The 21205-nt window shown below is 40.7% G+C and overlaps 3 protein-coding genes across 3 annotated transcripts; all 3 read right to left on the minus strand.

The window, feature by feature from the left end:
• Nucleotides 1-175: 175 nt before the first annotated feature.
• On the minus strand, nucleotides 176-6961 carry qrfp (pyroglutamylated RFamide peptide; the record flags this gene model as incomplete). The annotated part of the gene is made up of 7 exons (XM_084080370.1): nucleotides 176-751; nucleotides 3763-4074; nucleotides 4421-4635; nucleotides 5363-5498; nucleotides 6021-6129; nucleotides 6479-6681; nucleotides 6821-6961. The coding sequence occupies 7 exons, from the start codon at nucleotides 6959-6961 to the stop codon at nucleotides 176-178; spliced, it is 1692 nt and encodes a 563-aa protein (XP_083936496.1).
• A 1509-nt stretch (nucleotides 6962-8470) lies between these two features.
• cenpa (histone H3-like centromeric protein A) lies at nucleotides 8471-12663 on the minus strand. The gene is made up of 4 exons (XM_084081524.1): nucleotides 12428-12663; nucleotides 9257-9375; nucleotides 8994-9068; nucleotides 8471-8744 (listed from the first exon to the last, which is right to left on the minus strand). Exons 1-4 carry the CDS (start codon nucleotides 12531-12533, stop codon nucleotides 8616-8618), a joined length of 429 nt encoding a protein of 142 aa, XP_083937650.1. The 5' UTR covers nucleotides 12534-12663; the 3' UTR covers nucleotides 8471-8615.
• A 740-nt stretch (nucleotides 12664-13403) lies between these two features.
• Nucleotides 13404-19699, minus strand: psmb10 (proteasome 20S subunit beta 10). Its single transcript, XM_084080702.1, has 8 exons — nucleotides 19495-19699; nucleotides 18318-18414; nucleotides 16955-17052; nucleotides 16728-16868; nucleotides 15847-15962; nucleotides 15601-15659; nucleotides 14949-15100; nucleotides 13404-13997 (listed from the first exon to the last, which is right to left on the minus strand). The coding sequence occupies exons 1-8, from the start codon at nucleotides 19560-19562 to the stop codon at nucleotides 13886-13888; spliced, it is 843 nt and encodes a 280-aa protein (XP_083936828.1). The 5' UTR covers nucleotides 19563-19699; the 3' UTR covers nucleotides 13404-13885.
• Between the last annotated feature and the right edge of the window lie 1506 nt (nucleotides 19700-21205).

Genomic DNA, 21205 nt, shown 5'->3' on the forward strand with positions numbered 1-21205 from the left:
ATTAGATGTTACTTATTCACTTTGTTGCCTGCTGCCATAAATATAGCCCAGCTACACTGCCCAAAACATTACCTTGTATATCATCACCATTATTCTACAAAATGTCCATGATTGGTTCTCCAGCATCAAATCCTTGTTTTCTTCTACAAAACCCCTCTCATCGGTTTCATCCCTACTAATATTCCTCTCCCCTTTCCCTCCCTTCATCCCCATGCACAGTCCATCTCTTTCTCCCAAAGCGGAAACCAAATCCTCCCTTCTCCCGGCTGAATGCTTGGAGCCCTCCGGCGATGGACGTCAGGGCTTTGTTCCTGTTCCCTCCATCTCCACCATCCTCGCCTCCGTCCTGGTAGTACAGGCCATCCAGGGAGTTACTTCCCCCCGGGAAGGGTGGCGTTGGCCAGTCCAGCTCACTTCTCTGGCCCCTCAATAGGACTTTTTCCTCCCAGTCGCCTCCATCCTGCCCCAATGCTGCCAGCAACCCCTGCAGCAGCTGCAGTGAACGCAGCTCCTCGGGTCCTATAACCACCCAGGGCTTGGACCTGGGTAGGAGCTGGTCTGCTCCTTTGGGGGCCTCCAGAGCAGCCCGGAGGTGAAGAAGAGCAGTCTGCCAGTCAGTCCTTTCTGGCAGGACAGTGGAAGCCATGCTGGGGAACGTGACAGTGCCTGGGATGGTGGTGAGGATGAAGACAAGGGAGAGGAGGAAGAGCGGTGACTGTGAGGCACAGGGATGGAATGACGATAGACTCATCTGGGGAAAAAGAATCCAAGAATGGAATAACGAACATCATCAGAGTTCATGAAAAGTCTCAGTTTCATTAAAGCCACAGTGAAACAAATAATCTATTTTTGCACTAATTTACTTAATGCTTTCATGTTTGCTACACAGTAGAATCCTCAGGGTTAATTTATCCATTTCGGAGATTGTACCGTAAAAATGTAACCAAACAGACCCGTCTTTACGAATTCACTTGGTTACATTTGTACACTCTCTGCATTAAATTACCACTCCGGATTTGTGTGTATACATTATCGGTATAACGGTCAATCATAACGGTATCTACACATTGTCAAAAATTATATTTCCCTTACACTTCACCCATACAGTATCTTAAAAAGAAAAACAAAATCACTCACTGGTGTTTTTGTTTCCCTGGCTGGAAGTGACGTGTAAACAACCTCACTTACAGCCAGGGAAACTGCTGCTACTTCTACAAGCCACAATCGGCTGCAATATAGACAATACATACTAAAGTATCCTCAGTGTTAATTTAACTCTTGAGAGTGTACAAATAGATAAATTAACACTGAGGATTTTAGTGGCTATTTTTTAAATCAGAAATTACAATATTTTTTTACACGAGAGCTGGCAGTATTAGGAACATAAAGTGTCAGACATGACAAACACAATGTACAGCAATTGAAAATTGGAACCTACACAGCCATCAAAGCAACTTCAATGGCAAAACAATTGGCATCTAAAGTGACTCTTTTACCTATTTTCTGTCGTTTTAAGCCTTTTATTGAACAAACTAGGACATATTGCAGACAATGTGGCAGTAAAAGTATTGCAGTCTTGAATCCTAAATCTCCTTCCCTGCTTAAGACTATACTAGCACTCACCCAGGAGTAGAAAAGCAGACAGAGGTGCAACGGCGGGTCACGTCTCCATGGCTTACCTTGCTCAGTAGGGAACTGCACTGTTTTCCTTAGCTGCTCTTACTTCTGACCTCTTAAATACACCCCCTCCCAGACATTGGTGCCTTGGGCCTCTGACGCACATGGCAGTTTGGGACTTGTCATCATCTCCTCTGCATTCTTCTAACCAAGAGACTGAAAGTCCTCTTCACTGACCCCGAGAGGGGGCAGGGGCACGCAGAGCATCCCAATTACTGCAACACTTGATTGGTGAAGCAATTTACCAGACAAGTCACAAATCAATTCATTAAGACATTCAAGGGGTGAAAATTGTGGGGAGGGGTAGGGGGTTCAGATGAAGAGGCTGTGAAAGAGAGAAAGGAAGAGATAAAGAGAGAGATCAGATAGGAGGGTCATGGAGAGCAGATAGAAAGCATTAGAGAAAGAAAGGGAGGTTATAGTTGGAGAGAGGATAAATACAGATTAGTCAGAATGAGACAGATACAGGACAGGGAACTGGACCAAGTGTCAGAAATACAAAGAGTGAGAGAATGAAACAGACAAGAATGAAAGGACAAAAAAACTGAGTGCCAAGTAGAGAAAGGACAAAATTACTATTTGGTTATGTACTGACTGTCTGCACTGCTTAACCTCAAACACTGCGGCTAACAAACTTCACTCTCTCTAGTCGTTGACAATAAACGTAATTATTACGAAAAATATTTGCCTCGCCTTCACATTTGTCATGCAGCAGAAGAAAAAGAGGAAGAATGGACAAAAAAGAAAACATTTAACTCAAAGATGCATTTTCTAGTGCTCAAGAATTAAGGAATTTAGAGTCTTATTTGTAATCATGATGTATATGATTTGTATTATTTGAAATCATACAATTGTCATTAAACAGGTTTTACAGGTCATCACACAAATGACGGAAATTAATGTTCGATTTTGCGACATAATAATATTACTTGTACATTGTCAAACTTAAAGGGCTATTTCACTTTCAACATGTTTGTGGTAATTTTAATGTCTACTCTGGCTTGTGAGCACCCCAGACAGTTTTTTCCTTTTTTTGGATAATTCTTTGGGAAAATGGAAAAAAATACAATAAAATAAAATAAAAACCCAAACCCTGAAAAAAGTAATTAAAAAAAACATGACCCCCAAATGTATTAGGAGGGCAGTATGAGTCACCAGAAGTTACCAAGAACAGGTGATTTGTTACACTGGGTTTGTATACTGTAGGAAGGGGGTGTGCCTGATAAAATTAATATTGAATATCTAAATACTGAATCAAGCAACTTAAAAACTGTCCGGGGTGCTCACAAAAGCCTGAGTAGACGTTAAAATGACCCCAAACATGTTGAAGTGAAATATCGCTTTAAACTGATGACAAAGATAGCCAAAAATCCTGGACTGTCATGCGTGTACTCATTCAACCTGTTCCTAGGCTACTGAACTGTTGCCTGCAGTGTTTTATTTGTTATATCTTGAATGTTAGTAACATCTGAAATATAGAGCAGGCACTAGTAGCACTGACACTGCAGTACAAAATAATTTGGTGACCCATTACATTTAATCCCTTGACAAACATTTGTCATCCCAATGTCATCCCCACTGCTCTACGCTACACAATGCACAGTCAACACTAATCCTAACACGGATAACACATCAAAACCACAAGTGTAAGATTAACAATCTAACAGCATACTAGGCAGTTTATGAAACAAAATGTTTTGGCGTGTGTAACCCATTTCCCTTTGTATGTTTTGGATTGATACACTTAGTAGAAAAGCTGAGAGGGTGACAGTGGTATGCTAAATTTTCCATTGTACAATGGTTTCACATGCTGAAAGTAGAAGATCTACAAGCTCACAACGTGTCAGAGGTATAAATAAGGCTTTACATGCTCAGCTGGGTTCACGTTACATAGGCGAGGGTCTTAACCATTTCACCATCATCAACGGGTACAGTTTCAGAAACATCTTAAAGGATTGTTGAATTGTAAAGCCATCGTATTTACTGTGAATATGTGAGATATATTTTATCTTCTGATTCTGGCCCATGATTTCCTAACAGTAAAACAGCCCATCAGCTATGTCACAATCTCCATATGTCCTCTACTGCGTCTCTGCCCTCCCCAAAGTCCCCGTAGGCTGCCAGAGGGGGGATACACCCAGGTGCCCCCTGGGAATCGCAGTCCGGGAAGAAGAAGTCACTGGGTTCAGCGGCTGGGTCACTGAGTGGGGCAGTGAGCAGGGAGAACTCCAACTGGTCAATGGTGCTGGCAGGGAAGGGCTGGGACTGGCTTGGCGAGGAGCTTTCACCTGACAGAGAAGCAATTGCTGTGGATTCGGGACGTGGGGAGGCAGAGTCGTTAGGGTCATCGGCAGATAGGGAACGTTTCAGCTTGGCCCGTGCATTCTGGAACCACACCTGAGAGAGAAAATGTTATTTGTGAGGTGTACTCTATGTGCGGTATAAAAAGTATACTGTATCACAAATGACACAGTATTACAATAGACAATCCACTCCAACTTTGCCTTGGATTGCATGCACTACATTTGTGCACAAGAACCTTTTTGTAAATTATGGCCCCTGTTAGTATTTATTTGACTTTATTGTCCACATGTTGTACTTTGCTGTTGGATTTAATAGTGGAAGTAAAAACAGTCAGTTCTTTGGTGTGTGGCCATTTGGCTACAAAGCCAAATGGACCCTCTAACTCTTTATTCTATGACCTACTAACGGTCTGGCATAATGACCATATTGCAAACCTGACCTGCAGGACCCTCTTAGGGAGACCAGTCTTGTGAGCGAGACAGGTCCAGTCTTTACCATCTGGGTTGTGTTTCTGGGCAAAATACAACTCCAGCGCTCTCAGCTGCTCCCTGCGGAAACACGTCCGGCTTCGCTTGGTGCGCCTTTGGACCCGACCCCCTGCAGCCCTGTCATCCAATTGCGACTCAGGGCTACTGACTGACTCCTCCCCTTCTCCTGTGGTGTCAAGAAGGCCAACATGGACTAGGGTTTAGAAATACAGTTTCAAAGCTGCAATCCATAACTTTTATGCCCTAACCGGATTTTTTTACCGCTCATCCAAGACTCCAGCTTGGCCTTGCCTTGTTCCCAGCCTTTGAGCTTGGCCAGGGGAGATATTGCGCCAATGGTGTTCAGGCAGTACTACGTGTCAACCAGTAGGTGTCCTACCTGACACCAGGGTCTAAATTTCTCAATGTTAGGTAGGGAGTAGGGAGACCACCTCCAACCACTGCAGATGTGTTCATTAAAACGTATTAATGTAAACATACTATGCTATACAAATATAGATAAAATAATGTTTTTTGTTTTGTTTTTCCTTTCAATATTTCAAAATTCTTTTCAATGTTTTAATTTAACCAATCTATCTATTTTAAGTTCTGGATTGCGGCTGAGCGTTGAACTTTCTACCAACATTCACATATTTGTTTCTTGTATTCACCTTTGATATGATACCAATTTTAATTATTTGGATGATGCTATGATATCAATAAGTGCATATTATTATCACTCACATGTCTGATTTCTAAAAACTAAATTCATTCTCCATGTCTTACCTTAACATTACCATAGAACCCTAATCCTAAACCTTACCTATAACCTATTGATACGTGAAGAAATATCCTCTATTTCCATGACATTTGAAGTAGTACAAGAACACACACAAACATCATTCACAACTCACCCTCTCTCAGGCATGGCTTGAGGTGAAGGTCATGTGCTGACGGAACAATGACGTTGTCATGGTAATGTGATTGACAGTAGAGGTTTTGACCCTGCATGCAATATAAGTTCCCTGGCAACAAAGTGGCATCACATTCCTGGAACAAATCAGTTATAAATGAGGGCTAGATATACAGTATAATGAGTCATGACCCATTCACACCAAGCACTATAACTATACATATGTATATCAAAATATGTTCATCACTATTGTCGTTATAGTTGTGGTGTGCTGTGGACTCAGGCATCCACTTGAGTCAGAACGATTTTAAAGACAATATATTTATAGTGCTTGGTATACTATGGACGGCCCTTAATCACTTGAGCCCTATTCAAACATGATCAAAAATAGCAGATGTACAAGCTTGTAGATCTGGTATTTTTATCTAGATTTGTGAACATTTTGCCTATAATGACATGCCCAAAATAGAGATGCCAGGATGAAAGTGCTTAAATCTTTTATCACCAAACCATTATTAACCCTTTTGTAGTGGAACCTCTGGAAATGCAATACTGAAAGGTTTTCTATTGTGTTGCATCTACTATTTTGCCAACGTGAAGACAAGGTGAATTTCCACATGTGGACAACAATTGACAATAGTTTCCGGTGAATGTCTGACCTGGCAGGAAAAGCACTGTGGGTGAAACGTCAGTTCTCCAGACCTCATCACCAAGGTGGATGATGGGATTGGCTGGGAGCAGCGAGCACATCGGCCAATCCCAAACAACCTGACCGGTAAAAGAAAAACACAGTGAGATGTTATTTTTCAGGGCTAGGGCTTTACAATACTGCACGAACAATTGCATTTCAGTAACCATAATAATAATAATAACTATAGCATAGATATAACATATCAGTTAGCTTGGCATGTAAGCCAACTGTGAGCAGGCTCACAGGGCACTAGCATCTAAAATGCAACTAGGAGCCATGCCCAGACAAGGCTTTAAAATGAATCTGTAAAATCTTAAACATCTATTCTGAAACTCAATTGTTTTTATTGGGAAACAGGAGATACATATTTGTTTGTGTTTTACTTTTAACGGCTTTTGTGCATGTTCCAAATGGGAGTGAGCTGACCTGCAGTAATCCTGTTGGCAGTAGATGTACCCCTCACGCCAGTAGAGGGAGGGGTGATTCTGCAGCTTGCAATGGCATTGGCTACAGCGGAGGCACGCCCCATGCCACACCCTCCCCGCAGCTAACAGGAAGAAGCGGTCGCACACCTGCTCACCACAGCTAGCGCAAATCATTGGCCCCTGGCTGGATAGAGCAGTTGGAGTCTGCAATGAAGGAAGTGAGTCTTTATAAGGGCCATTCGGCTTTTTGTTTTGTTTTGTTCCTCTCCTCCGCTGTCCATCTCGCAGTTTTGCTTAGACCACCGAAAGTTCAACATTTCCTGTTTTACGCTATTTTCCTCACCTCACTGCTTACATTGGTTGCCATGGTGGTCACCTCCTCAATCCTGGCCTGGCTGCTGCCCAGCTCCACCCCTTCCCGATCATCGCCATGATGACCACCATACAACAGGTCATTGAGGGTTCTGTCCTCTGATGACATCATGATTGCCCTTGCCTCTGGCACCTGGCAGACGGAGGAGCAGGGAGATAATTATGCGTCCACTTCATAATCAATGTGATCATTAGAGAGCAAGCTAAAATTAGAGGCACAAACAAGTGAATCCCTTTAAATTCAACAGGTCACTGAGGTCTTGACCCCGAGCTCAAAGTTCATGCACCTGGTGCCCAATTTTTGATTTTAGAACACGCACAAATAGATAGAAATAATATCAGTGCACTTAAAAGACAGGCAGGAGTCAAACATTATTTGTACAATCCCATAGGAAATGTTTGACTTACCAGTCTTTCTGAAATACTGTTGAAAGGGTTTTCCTCAATGTGTTCTGAATCCCTGAAGAATAGCGATGCTCAAGCACCATACTGTCCTTCTCACATTATCCACAATTGCGTACTTCACTTCCAAGACTTCTCTCTTCTATACAACCATCCCAATGCAGAGATTCACTAGAATTTCTGCCCTACGACTCCAGTGACACATTTCCCCTGTAAGTACTGGTTAAAAATCAGTTTCTCCATGGTTAATATATGTTACGCTTTACACTGTTCAACAGCCTAACTGACTAGAGATCAGTGTCTGGGACACACCTGAACTACCCTCACTTGTCCCTGGTGATGCTGCCACCACAGTAACACAACTGTAAACAACCTCCCCCAGTGCCTTGGTGGACAGGTAACGATGCAACCCTGTGTGTGTCTGCTAAATGCATGGGATGGAAGCAGCTCTTTGGAGACCAATTATAAAGAAAAAGGTGTTTAAAAGCACAGTTGGGACCACTATAACATGCTGAAAATACATGGGACAGGAATTGGTTTGTTCCATGGCTAGGTCTCAATTATCTCTAACACAACGCCCATTCCATGAATGACTTCCTTGTTAAAGGTGGTGTAAGTAATATATTTAGTTGAAAATAAGGGTTAAATAGCTCTATATTGTGATAGTGTCTCTCCAGCTATTTAATGAACAGAAAATTTGTTTCAGGTCAGGGTATCAATTTTATCCAATCAGGATACAGGATATTCAAGTGAAATGAGAAGTGATGAGAAGAAAACGAGCAGACAACATTGGAACACTATTGGTTGGAATGATGGATGAAATTGGCAACCCACCTAAATATTTAGCAGCTTGAGAGACATGGCGACCTCTGTTACTGAACAAACACTTTGATAAAAAACACATTAGTTTTAACCAAAACAATATCACTACTTAATTACATTACTTTTAAATGTCCATAGACAATATTCACACGGTGGCCATTTTGCCCTCCCATACTCAGGGGATGGGAAACACACCACGACGGAATGAGTATGAAGAGCAAAAATGCCCACCATTTGAACATGGTCAATGAGTGTGTGTAGCTCAGTGGGTTTGGCCTATCAATAACATTACTACTTCACCAATATGCTGTATTACATTCCCAAATGTACAAAAATATCTTGAATTCAAAATAGACCCCGCATGTACCAATATGCATGCTTTATTGACTGAAGTCATTGAAACAGAACAGTTAACAGATAATTCAAATAAAAAGTCTTGTCAAACATCAAAGAATTGTTATCACATAAAATACACAGCTGGCTGAATAAACTATTTACAAATTGACAACTCCCCTCAACAGATTCATAAAAATATACAGAACTCAAAAGTCCTCCACCCCGCGGAGTCTTCGAACAAGATGGATGTCTCTGGTCATTAACGTGACTCGCTTGGCATGGATGGCACACAGGTTGGCATCAGCCAACAACCTGACTAAGAAGGCCTCAGTCGCCTGGGTGAGGAGGAGAGAGAACTTTGGGTGAGGCACTGTACAGGGTGAGATGATGACAATATCAAGGAGCTTGTGTATTCATTACGTTTTAAATCATTGCGGTTTTCATCAGCTCCACTTTTAAAAGTGACTATCAATTAATTCCACTGTAAAGTTTCATCAACTCAGTTTCTGACAAATTGTTTTGCCAGTCATTGGAAAGGTGCTAAACATACTGTATCAAGTATAATTTGTCTTGATTTGTCTAACCTCCTGTAGGGCCAGCAGTGCATAGCTCTGCCATCTCAGATCTTGGTGGCTGAAATTCCGGCACACCTCTCTAACCTGAAACAAGAATGAATGTCAGATATTTAACACAAATTATGTGCACCAACTTCATATAGTTATTGGTTTTGGTTTGCATTTAAAAAGAGACATATCTTGAATGAAGTAGAAAGCAGGATGAAAAGAAAGCAAGCAATAAAGAAAGGAGGACATTAAGTTCAAGGTGTCCATGGATGTTGTCATTTTACCAAGCGCATGAAGGGTGCCTTCCTCAACAGTAGCTCTGTGCTCTTCTGGTACTTTCTTATCTCCATCAATGCCCTGGTTCCTGGACGGAATCTTCTCTTTCTGGGGGCAGCGCCACCCCCTGCAAAGAGGCACATAATAGCATGGAACTTTTTATAAATGTATGCAGAAAGGGTACCTGACAGTGGTATGATGAGTATCGTGTATTTGAGGCAGTGAGGCCCACAATGCAGATTTTATCACTGTAAAAGCGGAAGAAGTGCCACAACCATGCTCCGCCCAGTTAGCTGAATTGATAGCACTGACCGAAGCATGTTTGATGGCTAAAGAGAAACGGGTGACTATACACACATGAGTTGATTACGTGTCGTGCACTCCTGCTTGCCCTGGATAGTTTTATCAGAGCTTCACTTTAAAAGTTAACCGAGAATTTTTTTTGGAAGGGGACTGCCCACTCCCTTTTTTCTCATGTTGTAGTTTGGATAAGATTCACAAAAACATTGAGATTTGCATTTTCAAAAACAGAGCACACAGGGAAACCTGATTTTTAGCCTATGTTAGTGGTACCTTTGCTTTGCTGAATACACTATTCAGATAAATTCAGATCAATATACTCTTGAGTACTGATAATTATTTTGAGCAGAGCCAAAGAGATTGTTGGTTTTCACCGGTATTTAACTTTTTAATGAACATTGGCATCAGTCGATATCAAGAAAACCAATCATGTTAAAGTTGAACCGGTCTTTGAAGTTTCCCATCCTCTCACATGGAATATAACTTGACAGTTTACAATTCTAATTTCTTTAATTTATCATCAATATCATGACATGAACATAAACTGCTGGTCACAATCTCACAAATAAGTAAAAGGGTGAAATAGATATGTATTACAACAAGCTTAATAAACAAAGAAAATGTAGAAAACCATGCATGCTGCTATTATGGACATAATATTCTGAATATTGGTTCATAATGTTAATAATTACTAGATAGCAGTCATATTCATGTCATGTGGCATCATTTTCAAATGATTTTGTCAAAAAGAGTTGACATTTTTGGTTAATTCTTTAAACTTAAATAATTCAGTGTAGGGGTTATTATATTTGCTCTTGCTTGGTTGGAGTTGGGTTCTACTCAGACCTTCTCTGTCTTTTCTACTGTCTGAGTGAAGAAAAAATGGTTAAAAAGCATTTTTATATCGTATATTTATTTGATTGACGACGTTTCGGCCTGTTGGCCTTCCTCACAATCAACACATTTAGGTTTGTTGTCAAGCAAGCCAAGCCAGAGTGTGTGACTGGTTTTCTTCCTTTTTAAGTCTGTACAACTTGCCAGGTCATTCGCTCTTCTTGTTGTGTGTGAATGTTAGTGCTTGAGATACACGAAAAATAATCTGAATGCATCCATCCATACCCATTTAATCCTCATTCCTCATAGAAATGTGTGGAACTTTCCATAATGGAAAGTGACTCATGAAGCTACATTTATGAAGTTTTCCTCCGTAAATGGAAAAGATTGTCTACAAGGCGATTAGGAACATCACAATAAATTATTGTGTCAGTTATCATTTTGCACTTATTCTATTCTTACTTTTTAGCTACAGTGACATCACGCTCTACCTATAGGATGTGTGAATAGAGGGAATCGAAGTCATGCGAGTGTATTAGAGGTACCCCTCCAATACAGGATCAGCCCCCTCCGGTGCCTGCATGCTTATTTCTTGCTTGAGTGAAAAATATAGTCTCAGTGTGCATTTTAACCATGTTATTGTGTCTTGCAGTGTGTGAGTGAGCTCTTTTGGTGGCAGTGAAACCCTTTCAGATTTCCCCTCATATCCCTCACTCACTGCCTTCCTCCTGTGTGTGACTATGGACTTCACCGACAACCCCTGGCTTTAGGGTATTCAATGGTACTCTTATAGAATTCGATTTTAAACGTTTATCTAGGTGTAATGGTAAACCATTTATATTTCCTAACCTGACTTCCCTTACAGTTTTAAATATAAACTACTAAAATGTCTGCCCTGAGCCTAAATGAAATGACTATATTTTTGTACTGGTGGAAACACACCTCCTCTCCTTATTAAACCAGTTGTTGGGTATTCAATGTACACTTTTGCATTATATGGTGTTCTCTGGGTGAAACTCCCAGGGTGGCGTAGTCTGGTATTCTGTTTCCGGGCCTCAAGTGCCCTGGCTACACATAATACATTTCGGCCATTTGAAAATAGCTGATCTACAAGCTCACAATGCCTCGCAATGGTATGCACTCACTGTGAGCTTGTAGATCTGCTATTTTCAAATGATTTCATTGAAAACTTGTGCAGACTCATGAAATGGGACATTCTGCATAATGAGTACTTTCTACTTTTGGTACTTTAATAGCCTTAGACTATCGTAGATGTATTTTATCGATTTTTACATTTTTATATTTAAGAGTCTTTGCGACCACACCCGCAGTGCGTCCTGGACTTTTGGCCAGTGCGCCCGTATTTCTCCGAATATGTACAAATGCAAAATATAAGGTGCTTGCCCGGTTCCCCCAAATGTTAACTAGGTGTCAGGAGTCTCTGTGCAATGTTTTAGTCCATATTCTTCAATAAAGAAGTGTTTTAATCCCGTCTGTGTGGCCGAACGCTATTCCCCCGATAACTCTATGCACCCACCCTCGTTTACTTCTTGTTTACATTGAGTGATTCCGCTTTTCACCGGATGCGCCCATCATTCACTACCGCCCTTTAAGGAACTTCCGACAGAATCGGCCACAGACGGGATTAAAACACTTCTTTATTGAAACATATGGACTACTACATTGCACAAAGTCTCCGGACCGCTAGTTAACATTTGGGGCAACCGGGTAAGCGCCTTATATTTTGCATTTGTACATAAATAATAGAAATACGGGCCTTACTGGTGAATTCCAGGGCACACTGGGGGGTGTGGTCGCGAAGACTGCCGTAGATATAAAAAAAGAAATGGATAAAATACATCTACGATAGTCTTGATCTAAGGGAGGCTAGTACATTTTTATACCAATACGTTTGTACTTTTACTAGAGTACATTTAGAATTCCGGACTTTTACTTGTAACAGTATATCGCTACATTGCAGTATTGATACTTTTACTTGAGTAAAACAGTGAGCACTTTTACAACCACTGGTCCTCCTCACTCACCGGTAACACCGCTCTGGTCGAGCGATCCTGGCGGAGGCAGCGGTTGTCGCCGTTGAGGCGTTCTGCCTTTTCGACGACTGGCAGAAGAATCGTCGTGGCGGGCCATCTTTCTATTCTCACTATACACTCACTACTATGTTGTAGCAAATAGTTGTAATAGCGTTCAGTACGTTTTTAAAAGGCAAATAACACGTTTCTCTCTGCAAACCGTAAACAAAACACCGCCCTAAATTCAAATAATGCATTGGTCTTTGTTGCCAGACTCTGTGAGAGTAACAAGCAACAAGGGCTAGGAAAACAAGCCCAAATGAAGCGAGTATGGGCCACATGGGCATGAAAATACAATAGTAGCCTACAAGCTCACAACGCGTCGCGAATCTCTGGGTCGCTGGACAAACAAATACATATTAATTTGGGGGTCCTTGACAAATGTTTGAGAACAACTGGTTTAAACAACATTTGGAAACAAGCCCAACCCGCCGCAAGTACCAATTTTTACAAGCAACTTTAAAGAAAAAGAAGTCCAGTCACTTATAATAAGCCGACATGGCAACACTACTTTGTAGTCTTGACTCTCAGCCAATCAAATTGGGGCTAATAGGAGGGGCCAGACTATGGGCACACTTGATTGGGTATTGGTTCAGGAAATGTGGTCAAGCTGGGCGGCCATGACACGCCCTGACAAGACAGAGGTTGTCAAAGTGGGGTCTGGGGACCCCCAGCGGCCCTTGAGGGGGTTCCAGTTTAATTAAACCCATGCCTAAACTAAATGTTTTAATTGATCATCACATACACATGGCGTTAAGATTCATATTTGCTCCCATAGACTATGCAAGTATTACAGAATATAACTGAATACAATGTGTTGACTGCTGTCTCATTATTACGTTCCTACACTTATTTGGATCTTTTTGTCTATCTTATTTTTTATTTTTTTCTACGATTTAAGCTTTACAAAACAAGTAAATACAAAGGATGATAGACCAAAAGCTTTTATTACATAAAAGAAGGCAAATATTCATATGTTATGAAAAGAAAACAGTACCTTTGTAATTCTGGGATGACTTTGACAAGGTTTATTACAACAGTAGGACCCTGTATTTTTCTGTAGTGCTGGTGGTTAGGGCCCATAACCACATACCATAACCATATAACTATACCACATAACATGGGTCATTTTGGTTTGGACTGTTTGGATCTCTTCGGTTGTGGGGTTGGTTTTAGTACTAACACTTCTTAACTGGGTACCAACGTCTAATAAACCAGAGGGTTGTGACATGTTCTCAAAGGGTACAGACAAAACAACTTTGACAGAAGACTATTGGGCTATTTTGATATGCTGGATCCATATTTTCTTGGTCAATGTGAAATCTGAAAGTCATTGTGAAACCAAATGAGAGCCACTAATTGCTACTATACAATATTTTAAGCATTTTGATTCTATCAGCAAAACGTATCTCATTGAGTGTCCATTACTTGAACTGACTCATCGACCACATCCAGGGTGAGGGGAGTCACTGTTTTGGTGAGAATGGCTGTGGTACCTGGTTTGTACCTGTACTGTCCTTCTCTATTAAAGAAAGGAAGAGACAGAGAAAAAAGATTAGTACATCAGATACAAATTCTGAAAACTTTATTATCACTTAATTGGACAGTCTAATGCCCATATCTAATGCCTAATGCCTCACATAACTCAGTCCGGTGGAAATAATTGATTTCAAAGGAGAGTCTGGTACCGATCCAGTAAACTCCTGCCACATGCATTGAAAACGTGTAATGTACAGCAAAACAACAGAATGCTTTGTGGGAGCACATATTCAATTATTTCAGTTCTGTTCTCATTTTATTGTTGAATGTATGTGAAACTTTATGCGACAGTGAGAGCCTAGTCTAGCAACATTACTAAACTAGCATTAGCTATTTAATGTTCTTCCTTCTTTTTTTTCTACAACTAATCTGTTAGCCTTTCCCCATGCTTCTTCCCTTATAAACTGATATTTGTTGGTATCCGCCAAGGTGTCATAAAGAGTGGGATATTCTGAAACATTCACATTTTTAAATGCCAGATGATTTTAAAAACCTGTACAGTGTATACCCGTATGGCAAGCAGGGATGTGATTTGCTGATTGTTAGATATACAGTACATAGGCTCTTGATATTTAAAACAATATAAGTAAAAACATCAAAAACATTCAAACAAACAGTAGTTGTGCCATGGTAAAACTGTTTCCTGGTGGATGCTGATGATAATGATCAGTTACTTAATCAAGTAAAGTCCTTTACTTGTGATACTTACGTACAACCTTTACTTTCACAATGCACACTGACACTAATAGAAGCAGCTTACCTTTTATCCCCATTCTGTTCTACAGTATTGTCAATGACATTTGTTTTTATAAAAAGTTGTGTACAACTATCAAGAGAGTTTCTGTTACATGTATTCGAGAGAAATTAGACCACAGAGCTATGTGTAAAGAATTCCAATTGTTATTGTGCATTACTATTATTAATAAGATTTCACCTTTTGCCCTTCTGTGCTAGCTGGTCATAGCTTCGGAGGTACTCCACACCGGCCTCTGTGATCACACAAAGGTCCACATTGCTCCCCGAGCCCAGGTCACAAAATATGCCTGCAGCTATGGCATCTCGCATCAGTTGCTTTGCCTCGTCCAACTGGGAGATGAGAGCAGAGGAGACAAGAGCAGAGGAGATGCAAGCAGAGGAGACGAAAGCAGAGGAGATGCAAGCAGAGGAGAACGAAAGACAGAGAAGGAGCAGAGGAGATGAGACCAATATGTTGAAAAAGAGAATAGAAAATGAAACGTGGAAAGGGAGTTGGGATGATAAAATCAGCAAGGAAAGGGGAGGAAGAAGAGACGTGTTGGGATTGTGAGGTTACAAGAATATAAAGAGGGAAGGGGGTTGTATGAAGAAATGGCAGAGACAGCAAGGAGAGTGGAACCTTTGTTTAAACTTTACATAACAAAAACTTAGTTGTCAGAATTTTAAGTTTGTTCAGTAATTTACATGATGGCTGCTCTCATAGGTCATTCTACACAACACAATATACAAGTTAAAAAATATGTGAAATGGTGCAGCTAGCTAAGTAAGTAGCCTTGAGAAGAAAAAAAATAGAACTTCAGGCTCAATGTACTGCAGGCTCTTAGCCATACCTCCATGTTCGGTTTGAACCTGTCTTCAAATACAGACACAGCTGCAGCAGCTCCAGAACCTACAATCAGATTTTTCCCCACATTTTTATAAATCATCTTTTATGTTGCATTGTTTACCCGTTTTAGTTTTTGCTATGAACATAACATTTCCTTATACTTGTTTGTCAAATCACTTTGCAAACAGGTTCTTATGAACCACTACACAAACACAAAACCCATATGCATGCACATACCCATAGTACATACCCATAGTGAGGTAGGGCAGTTTGTCATAGGAGCCATGTGGATAGACACTGTAGAGGTGGGGTCCAGTCACATCGACCCCCCCGATTATCAGAGATGAACCAATGTGACCCTGGTATCTGCAGGGCCAGGAATGAATAGAGATATCACCTGCAGTTACACTGATGTAACTGTGCATGTAACTGTTCAACTCCGGACAAGCCAGGATACTCCTGACATGGAATACAACTTCAGACACGCACTCAGTGATGTGATTTCCAGCCTTTTTCCAACCGAAAGGCTGTTGCTGGAGCCATTTTTGATTTCATATTATTGAATTGGAATTATTATGGTGTAACTGTCTTTTGTGTCTCCCCCTGCTCATATCTAAATATTGAATCAAGCAACTTAAAAACTGTCTGGGGTGCACACAAAAGCCAAAGTAGATGTTAAAATGACACCCAGAAGTTTTTTTTTAAAGTGAAATACTAAATTAAGATAAAAAAATAAAAACTCCAGTAGGTGGTGATATAAGCTGATAGACCTTTTGAGATAGCCTGCAATTCTATCTGTGAAGGTCAAGGTACATGAATGGTTAATGTTGACACCAGCATGAACTGAATGAAGTGTATGAAATTGGATACATGGATATCTTCTGCATTGTTTTTTACAAACTACAGTATGTGCCATCATATCATTCATTTGCGGTAAGTAATTGCAAGTTAAGATAAAAGTGATGAAACTGAAATGAAAAAGGCACAGGATTTAACATATTCGCTATTGACAGAATTTCTGGTTGATTGCTGTCCGGAATTGGACATAATGACGCTATGCCTTTTACTGTTATCCAATGATTACCCAGGATGCATGTGATGCCAGGTGTAAAGGAAGCTTTTCTCTCTCACCTGAAGAGCATTTGTTTCAGCATTCGGGTAACCATGGCGACCAGGGGAGGCCTGCCAGTGTTGAGCGTGTGCAGTTCAACATTGGATGACATCATCAGGGTGGTTACCTCTGCATCTGCGGCAACACCCGCCCCACAGCAGCTACAAGGACACACATAGTCCTTCAGGGATTAAAGTCCTTAATGACCGCCTCACTGTACATTATTCTTTACATAACTTGCACTCACTATATCTTGGGAGCGATGTAGTGGATCTTCATGCAGTTCTTATCAGCAACCACCATGTCATCTGTTGCTCTGGTGTCGGCTCCCAGGATCACCCCATCCTGATTGGAGAAGGAAACAGGACGTTGCATACTCAAAAACAGTGAAGCAGAAAGATAGGGGACATAGGTACTCATCAGGGGACATAGGTACTTGTCTTTGTTTGTTTTTCTTTTGAGGTAGTCTAATGCCAAAACAATTTTGTGGGCTGTTTCTGCCCAAAAGTGGCCACTGAGGGCGTTTTGCTCATGTAATGACATACAAATGGACCTTGACTGAGTTCACCGGTATTGGTCCAAAAATGTTTTTCAAACTCATTCTTTTGTTAGAGAATATCTGGCTATAAAAACACTGTGTGCAACTGTACCTCCGCTGGTTGGTCAGAATGATGTATGTACTTGCACATTGCTATTTGCCATGAAAACAGTAAAGTGTCCTTTACAGTTTCATGTTCTTGCACCTTACCGAACCAATTCCTTCATACATACTACAGCGGGTGGTGCGAACAGCCCAGAGCAGAGCATCGTGGGAGGTGAGCGGCCCTCCCTCCAGTAAATTGTACAAGAGGCGGTGTGTGGTCAAAGCTCAAAGTATCGAATGCCTGAACACACAATTTCTGAACAGTTTCTACCCAGCTACCATCATCAGACTGTTGAACAAGGCAAGGTTTTTAACCATGTGAAATATGTTTCTTTTTTTTTTACCTTTCCATGCTGCACAAACTGGTCTTTGAAACAGCACCTTAAGAAACATTGTACCTGCTGCTAGATTTTGTTTTCCACCTGCATATGATGCTATGTTTCAAAATAACATGTACACACCTACATATAACACTAATGGTCTAAATATCATGTATACTGTATCTGATTTCACATATGCTGCCTGTATACAGTACATGTATATATCTTTTTGTTCTCTCCTTGTCATCTATTCTAGAATGACAAGGAGATGAATTGCATTGTGTTTTCTATGGCTGTATATGGATTGGAATAGGCCTACATGCAATGTATGGAATATCATAATATTGTTTGCTTGTTGTTAGTATGAACATACTGTAAACTCTAACAGGTTTATGTTGGATTCAGACAGGTATGTGACAACAGAATCAGTAACTTAATGATGATCAGTAGCCTCCTACAGTATTTTCCTGGTTCTGACAATGTCTTCAGATCTGCAGAATTATCAAAGCCTTTCCTGCCTCTCAAAAAACTAAAACTTATGTTCTACTACACAAAGCATAGCATTTTCTGTTATACACTGCCTTGGATTTCTGGGTGGATGGATCAATTTCAGGACCCCGTAATAACTTCATAAAAGCCCCCCTCACCTTGTAAACAATACCAGCGATGGTGGTCCCTGTCTTCCTGGCTGTAGGAGCCCTGTAGCCTGACTGGGCTGACAGGCTAGACTCCAACACTGCATTCCTAAAGACACAAGGCGACATGTTGAATTACCACTGGTTCTTCTCAGTGTGGGGTGCAGGGACCCCCAGCCTCAGGGTCCTTGACGGGGTTCAAACTTCCAGGTCAGAGGGTCCACACCTATTTAAGAATCAAATGGTCCCTTACAGGATCTGTAACTCTGTTCCATTTGTACACTCTCGGTAAAATTACAGTATAAATTGGGGGTCCAGTATTAGCCTTGGATCACAAGACGGTCATCTGTCATGACAGTCTTGTATCGAGGCTAGTCCAGTATCAAATGGGGGTCCATGACCTTGCAAATGCATTATCAAATTGGGGGTGGTCCTTGAATTAAAAAGTTTGAGAATCAATCATTGAATTTAATTATACCAATAGTTTCAAGCTGTTGTCAAATATGGGGCTGTAGTGGTTTCAGGCAACCTGAACCAGTGGTGGAAAAAGTAATCTTTTTTTTTTAAAGTAAAAGTATCAATACTGCAATGTACAAGTAAAAGTCCGGAATTCAAAATGTACTTGAGTAAAAGTACAAAAGTATTGGCATCAAAATGTTAAAGTACCAAAAGTAGAAAGTACTCATTATGCAGAATATCCCATTTCACTAGTTTTGTATGAAATGGATACAAATCTTAGCAGATCTACAAGATCTTGTATAGACAGGAGCTTGTAGATTGGCTATTTTGAAATGACCAAAATGTATAGGGCTGAAGGTCAGGGTACTTATACTTTAGTACCCTGACTTCTGAAGTGGTTGATGCATGTGTTGTAACAATAATCAAAATCCACAAAGTAACTAAAGTTTGCAAATAATTGTAGTGGAGTAAAAGTGCAATATCTGCCTCTGAAATGTATAATGGAGAAGTGAAAGTAATGAAAATTGGAAATACTCCAGTAAAGTCTAAAATACCTCAGAATTGTCCTCAAGTAGAGTCCTTGAGTAAATGTACGTATTTATTTACACCACCTGCTGACAACACCCAGAGCACAGTGACTACCTTATAGTGACTGTAGGTTTCTCTGGCATAACGTTATTGGCAGAAGGGCTAGGTTTAATGCTAGCTCATCAAGGCTCAATAAACTCACCTGCGAGTGTTCTCAAAACTAAAGCCTCCAGTACTGTGTGCCTCGGACGGACTGGAAGTGCCGAGCATCTTTTATTCAGCAGCGGGTTCTCTCTGTAAAAGCAAAACTGTTGGTAGCCTATGTGTTAGAAGGCCTTTGATATTATAAGTGAAACTAAACCTTACACCAGTCGTTCTGCAAGGCTGCTCTTAAGTGCGTCATCAGCGCTTCATGAGGAACAATTGGGCTACTTTCACTTTTTATTTAGCAGTGCAAGGGACATAGGAAGAGTGAGTGGGACCATGGGAAAATGATCTGAAGTAAATTTCAGTGGTGGTAAACATGTGAGTACTTTTACGGTAAAAGTACACATGTTTTACTTAAGTATACGGCAATGTAGCAACACTCCTAACCTACCCCCTACCCACCCCCCCCCCTCTCTTTCTTCTTTTGTACATATTTTTCTGTTTCACTCTTCATATACCAGTAACCTGTAAACTGATTGTATGACATTCTGTATAGTAGTGTATATCTGTCTGTCTCTTATGTCATCATGATTTGTGTGCATGGGGATCTCATCTTAAACAAGCTAAGTGCTTAATGAGCTATCCAGTTTAGTAGACCTTGTATTGTGAATTTGTACATGTACTGTTATGTACTGTCATGTTACATGTACTGTTCTCATGTCTTACTAAATAAAGTACATCAATCAATCAAACTTGTTACAAGTAAAATTCCGGAATTCAATTTTTGAATATAGCCGATCTACAAGCTCACAATGGTTGCTGATGCATTGTGAGCTTGTAGATCTGCTATTCAAGTGACTGAAATATATAAAGGCTGAAGTGGTTAGTGTGTTTGTAATAATATTCAAAATCTACAAAGTAACTAAAGTTCTCAAATAGTGGTATAAAAGTCATTTACTGAACATACAGTAAAGTAAAAAATACCTCAAAAGTGTACTTAGTAAATGTACTTGGTTACTTTACTCACTGTAACATATACATGATTTGAACATGCATGGTAGCTACACAAGTAAGACGCACGAACGCAGCTCGAAAATAACAAGAAGAATAGAAAGGAATGAGCAATTACTTGCCATCCGGCCTGAAATATGCACAAATGACATGGAATTCTTAGATATCCCAATAGATGAACTCGTGTAGATGCTTGTAGATGTGTTATTTTTGACTGTCGCTGCTATATTTTTCTCAGAGTGTAATTAGTCACGCAGGGGCACAGGCGAATTTCAGCCACACTGTAGTGCATGCAGGCAATGAGAGCGTGACGGTACGTTTTAACAGTGGGCAACTCTGGGCGATGCCGGGCGATATCGCCCAAAAAGATAAAGAAAATCCATCTTTCATCGCCCCCCCCGCCCACTTCGCCCGATCGCCGGCTCTCATAGACTTTCTTTATATTTTGGGCGACGTCGCCCGGCATCGCCCGAGAGTTGCCCGCTGTTAAAATGCACCGTAGGCCATCCTATCTACAAGCTCACAATGTATGACACATTGTGAGCTTGTACATGGTCTACATTTTGGAAACTGTAAAAACTTGAGTGCTTTTTCCATCACTGTCAAGGACCCTCAAAGTGTATTTGAACACAAGACCCGCATCTGAAAAGATGGGCCCCCATAGAGAAGATTTGGGTTAAACATTTTCAAAATAAGCCTTCTAGATTTTGCAAAGTGTTCCGAAAACAGATCTAAAAGCGCAATACAGCACAGAT

This window comes from Gymnoscopelus microlampas (genome assembly GCF_963454915.1).
Source record: "Gymnoscopelus microlampas genome assembly, chromosome: 15".
NCBI classification, from domain to species: domain Eukaryota; kingdom Metazoa; phylum Chordata; class Actinopteri; order Myctophiformes; family Myctophidae; genus Gymnoscopelus; species Gymnoscopelus microlampas.

What these genes read in the sequence shown, in the direction of transcription:
- cenpa (XM_084081524.1), bottom strand. Translation starts at nt 12,533, where the DNA reads ATGGCCCGCCACGACGATTCTTCTGCCAGTCGTCGAAAAGGCAGAACG. An exon ending in CGACCAGAGCGGTGTTACCG is followed by an intron (nt 9,376 to 12,427) that starts GTGAGTGAGGAG and finishes GCCTCTTTGCAG; the next exon opens with GGGGTGGCGCTGCCCCCAGA. An exon ending in CACTGCTGGCCCTACAGGAG is followed by an intron (nt 8,745 to 8,993) that starts GTTAGACAAATC and finishes CTCCTCACCCAG; the next exon opens with GCGACTGAGGCCTTCTTAGT.
- psmb10 (XM_084080702.1), bottom strand. Translation starts at nt 19,562, where the DNA reads ATGCTCGGCACTTCCAGTCCGTCCGAGGCACACAGTACTGGAGGCTTT. An exon ending in AGTTTTGAGAACACTCGCAG is followed by an intron (nt 18,415 to 19,494) that starts GTGAGTTTATTG and finishes TTGTGTCTTTAG; the next exon opens with GAATGCAGTGTTGGAGTCTA. An exon ending in CTGAAACAAATGCTCTTCAG is followed by an intron (nt 15,963 to 16,727) that starts GTGAGAGAGAAA and finishes CTGGCCCTGCAG; the next exon opens with ATACCAGGGTCACATTGGTT.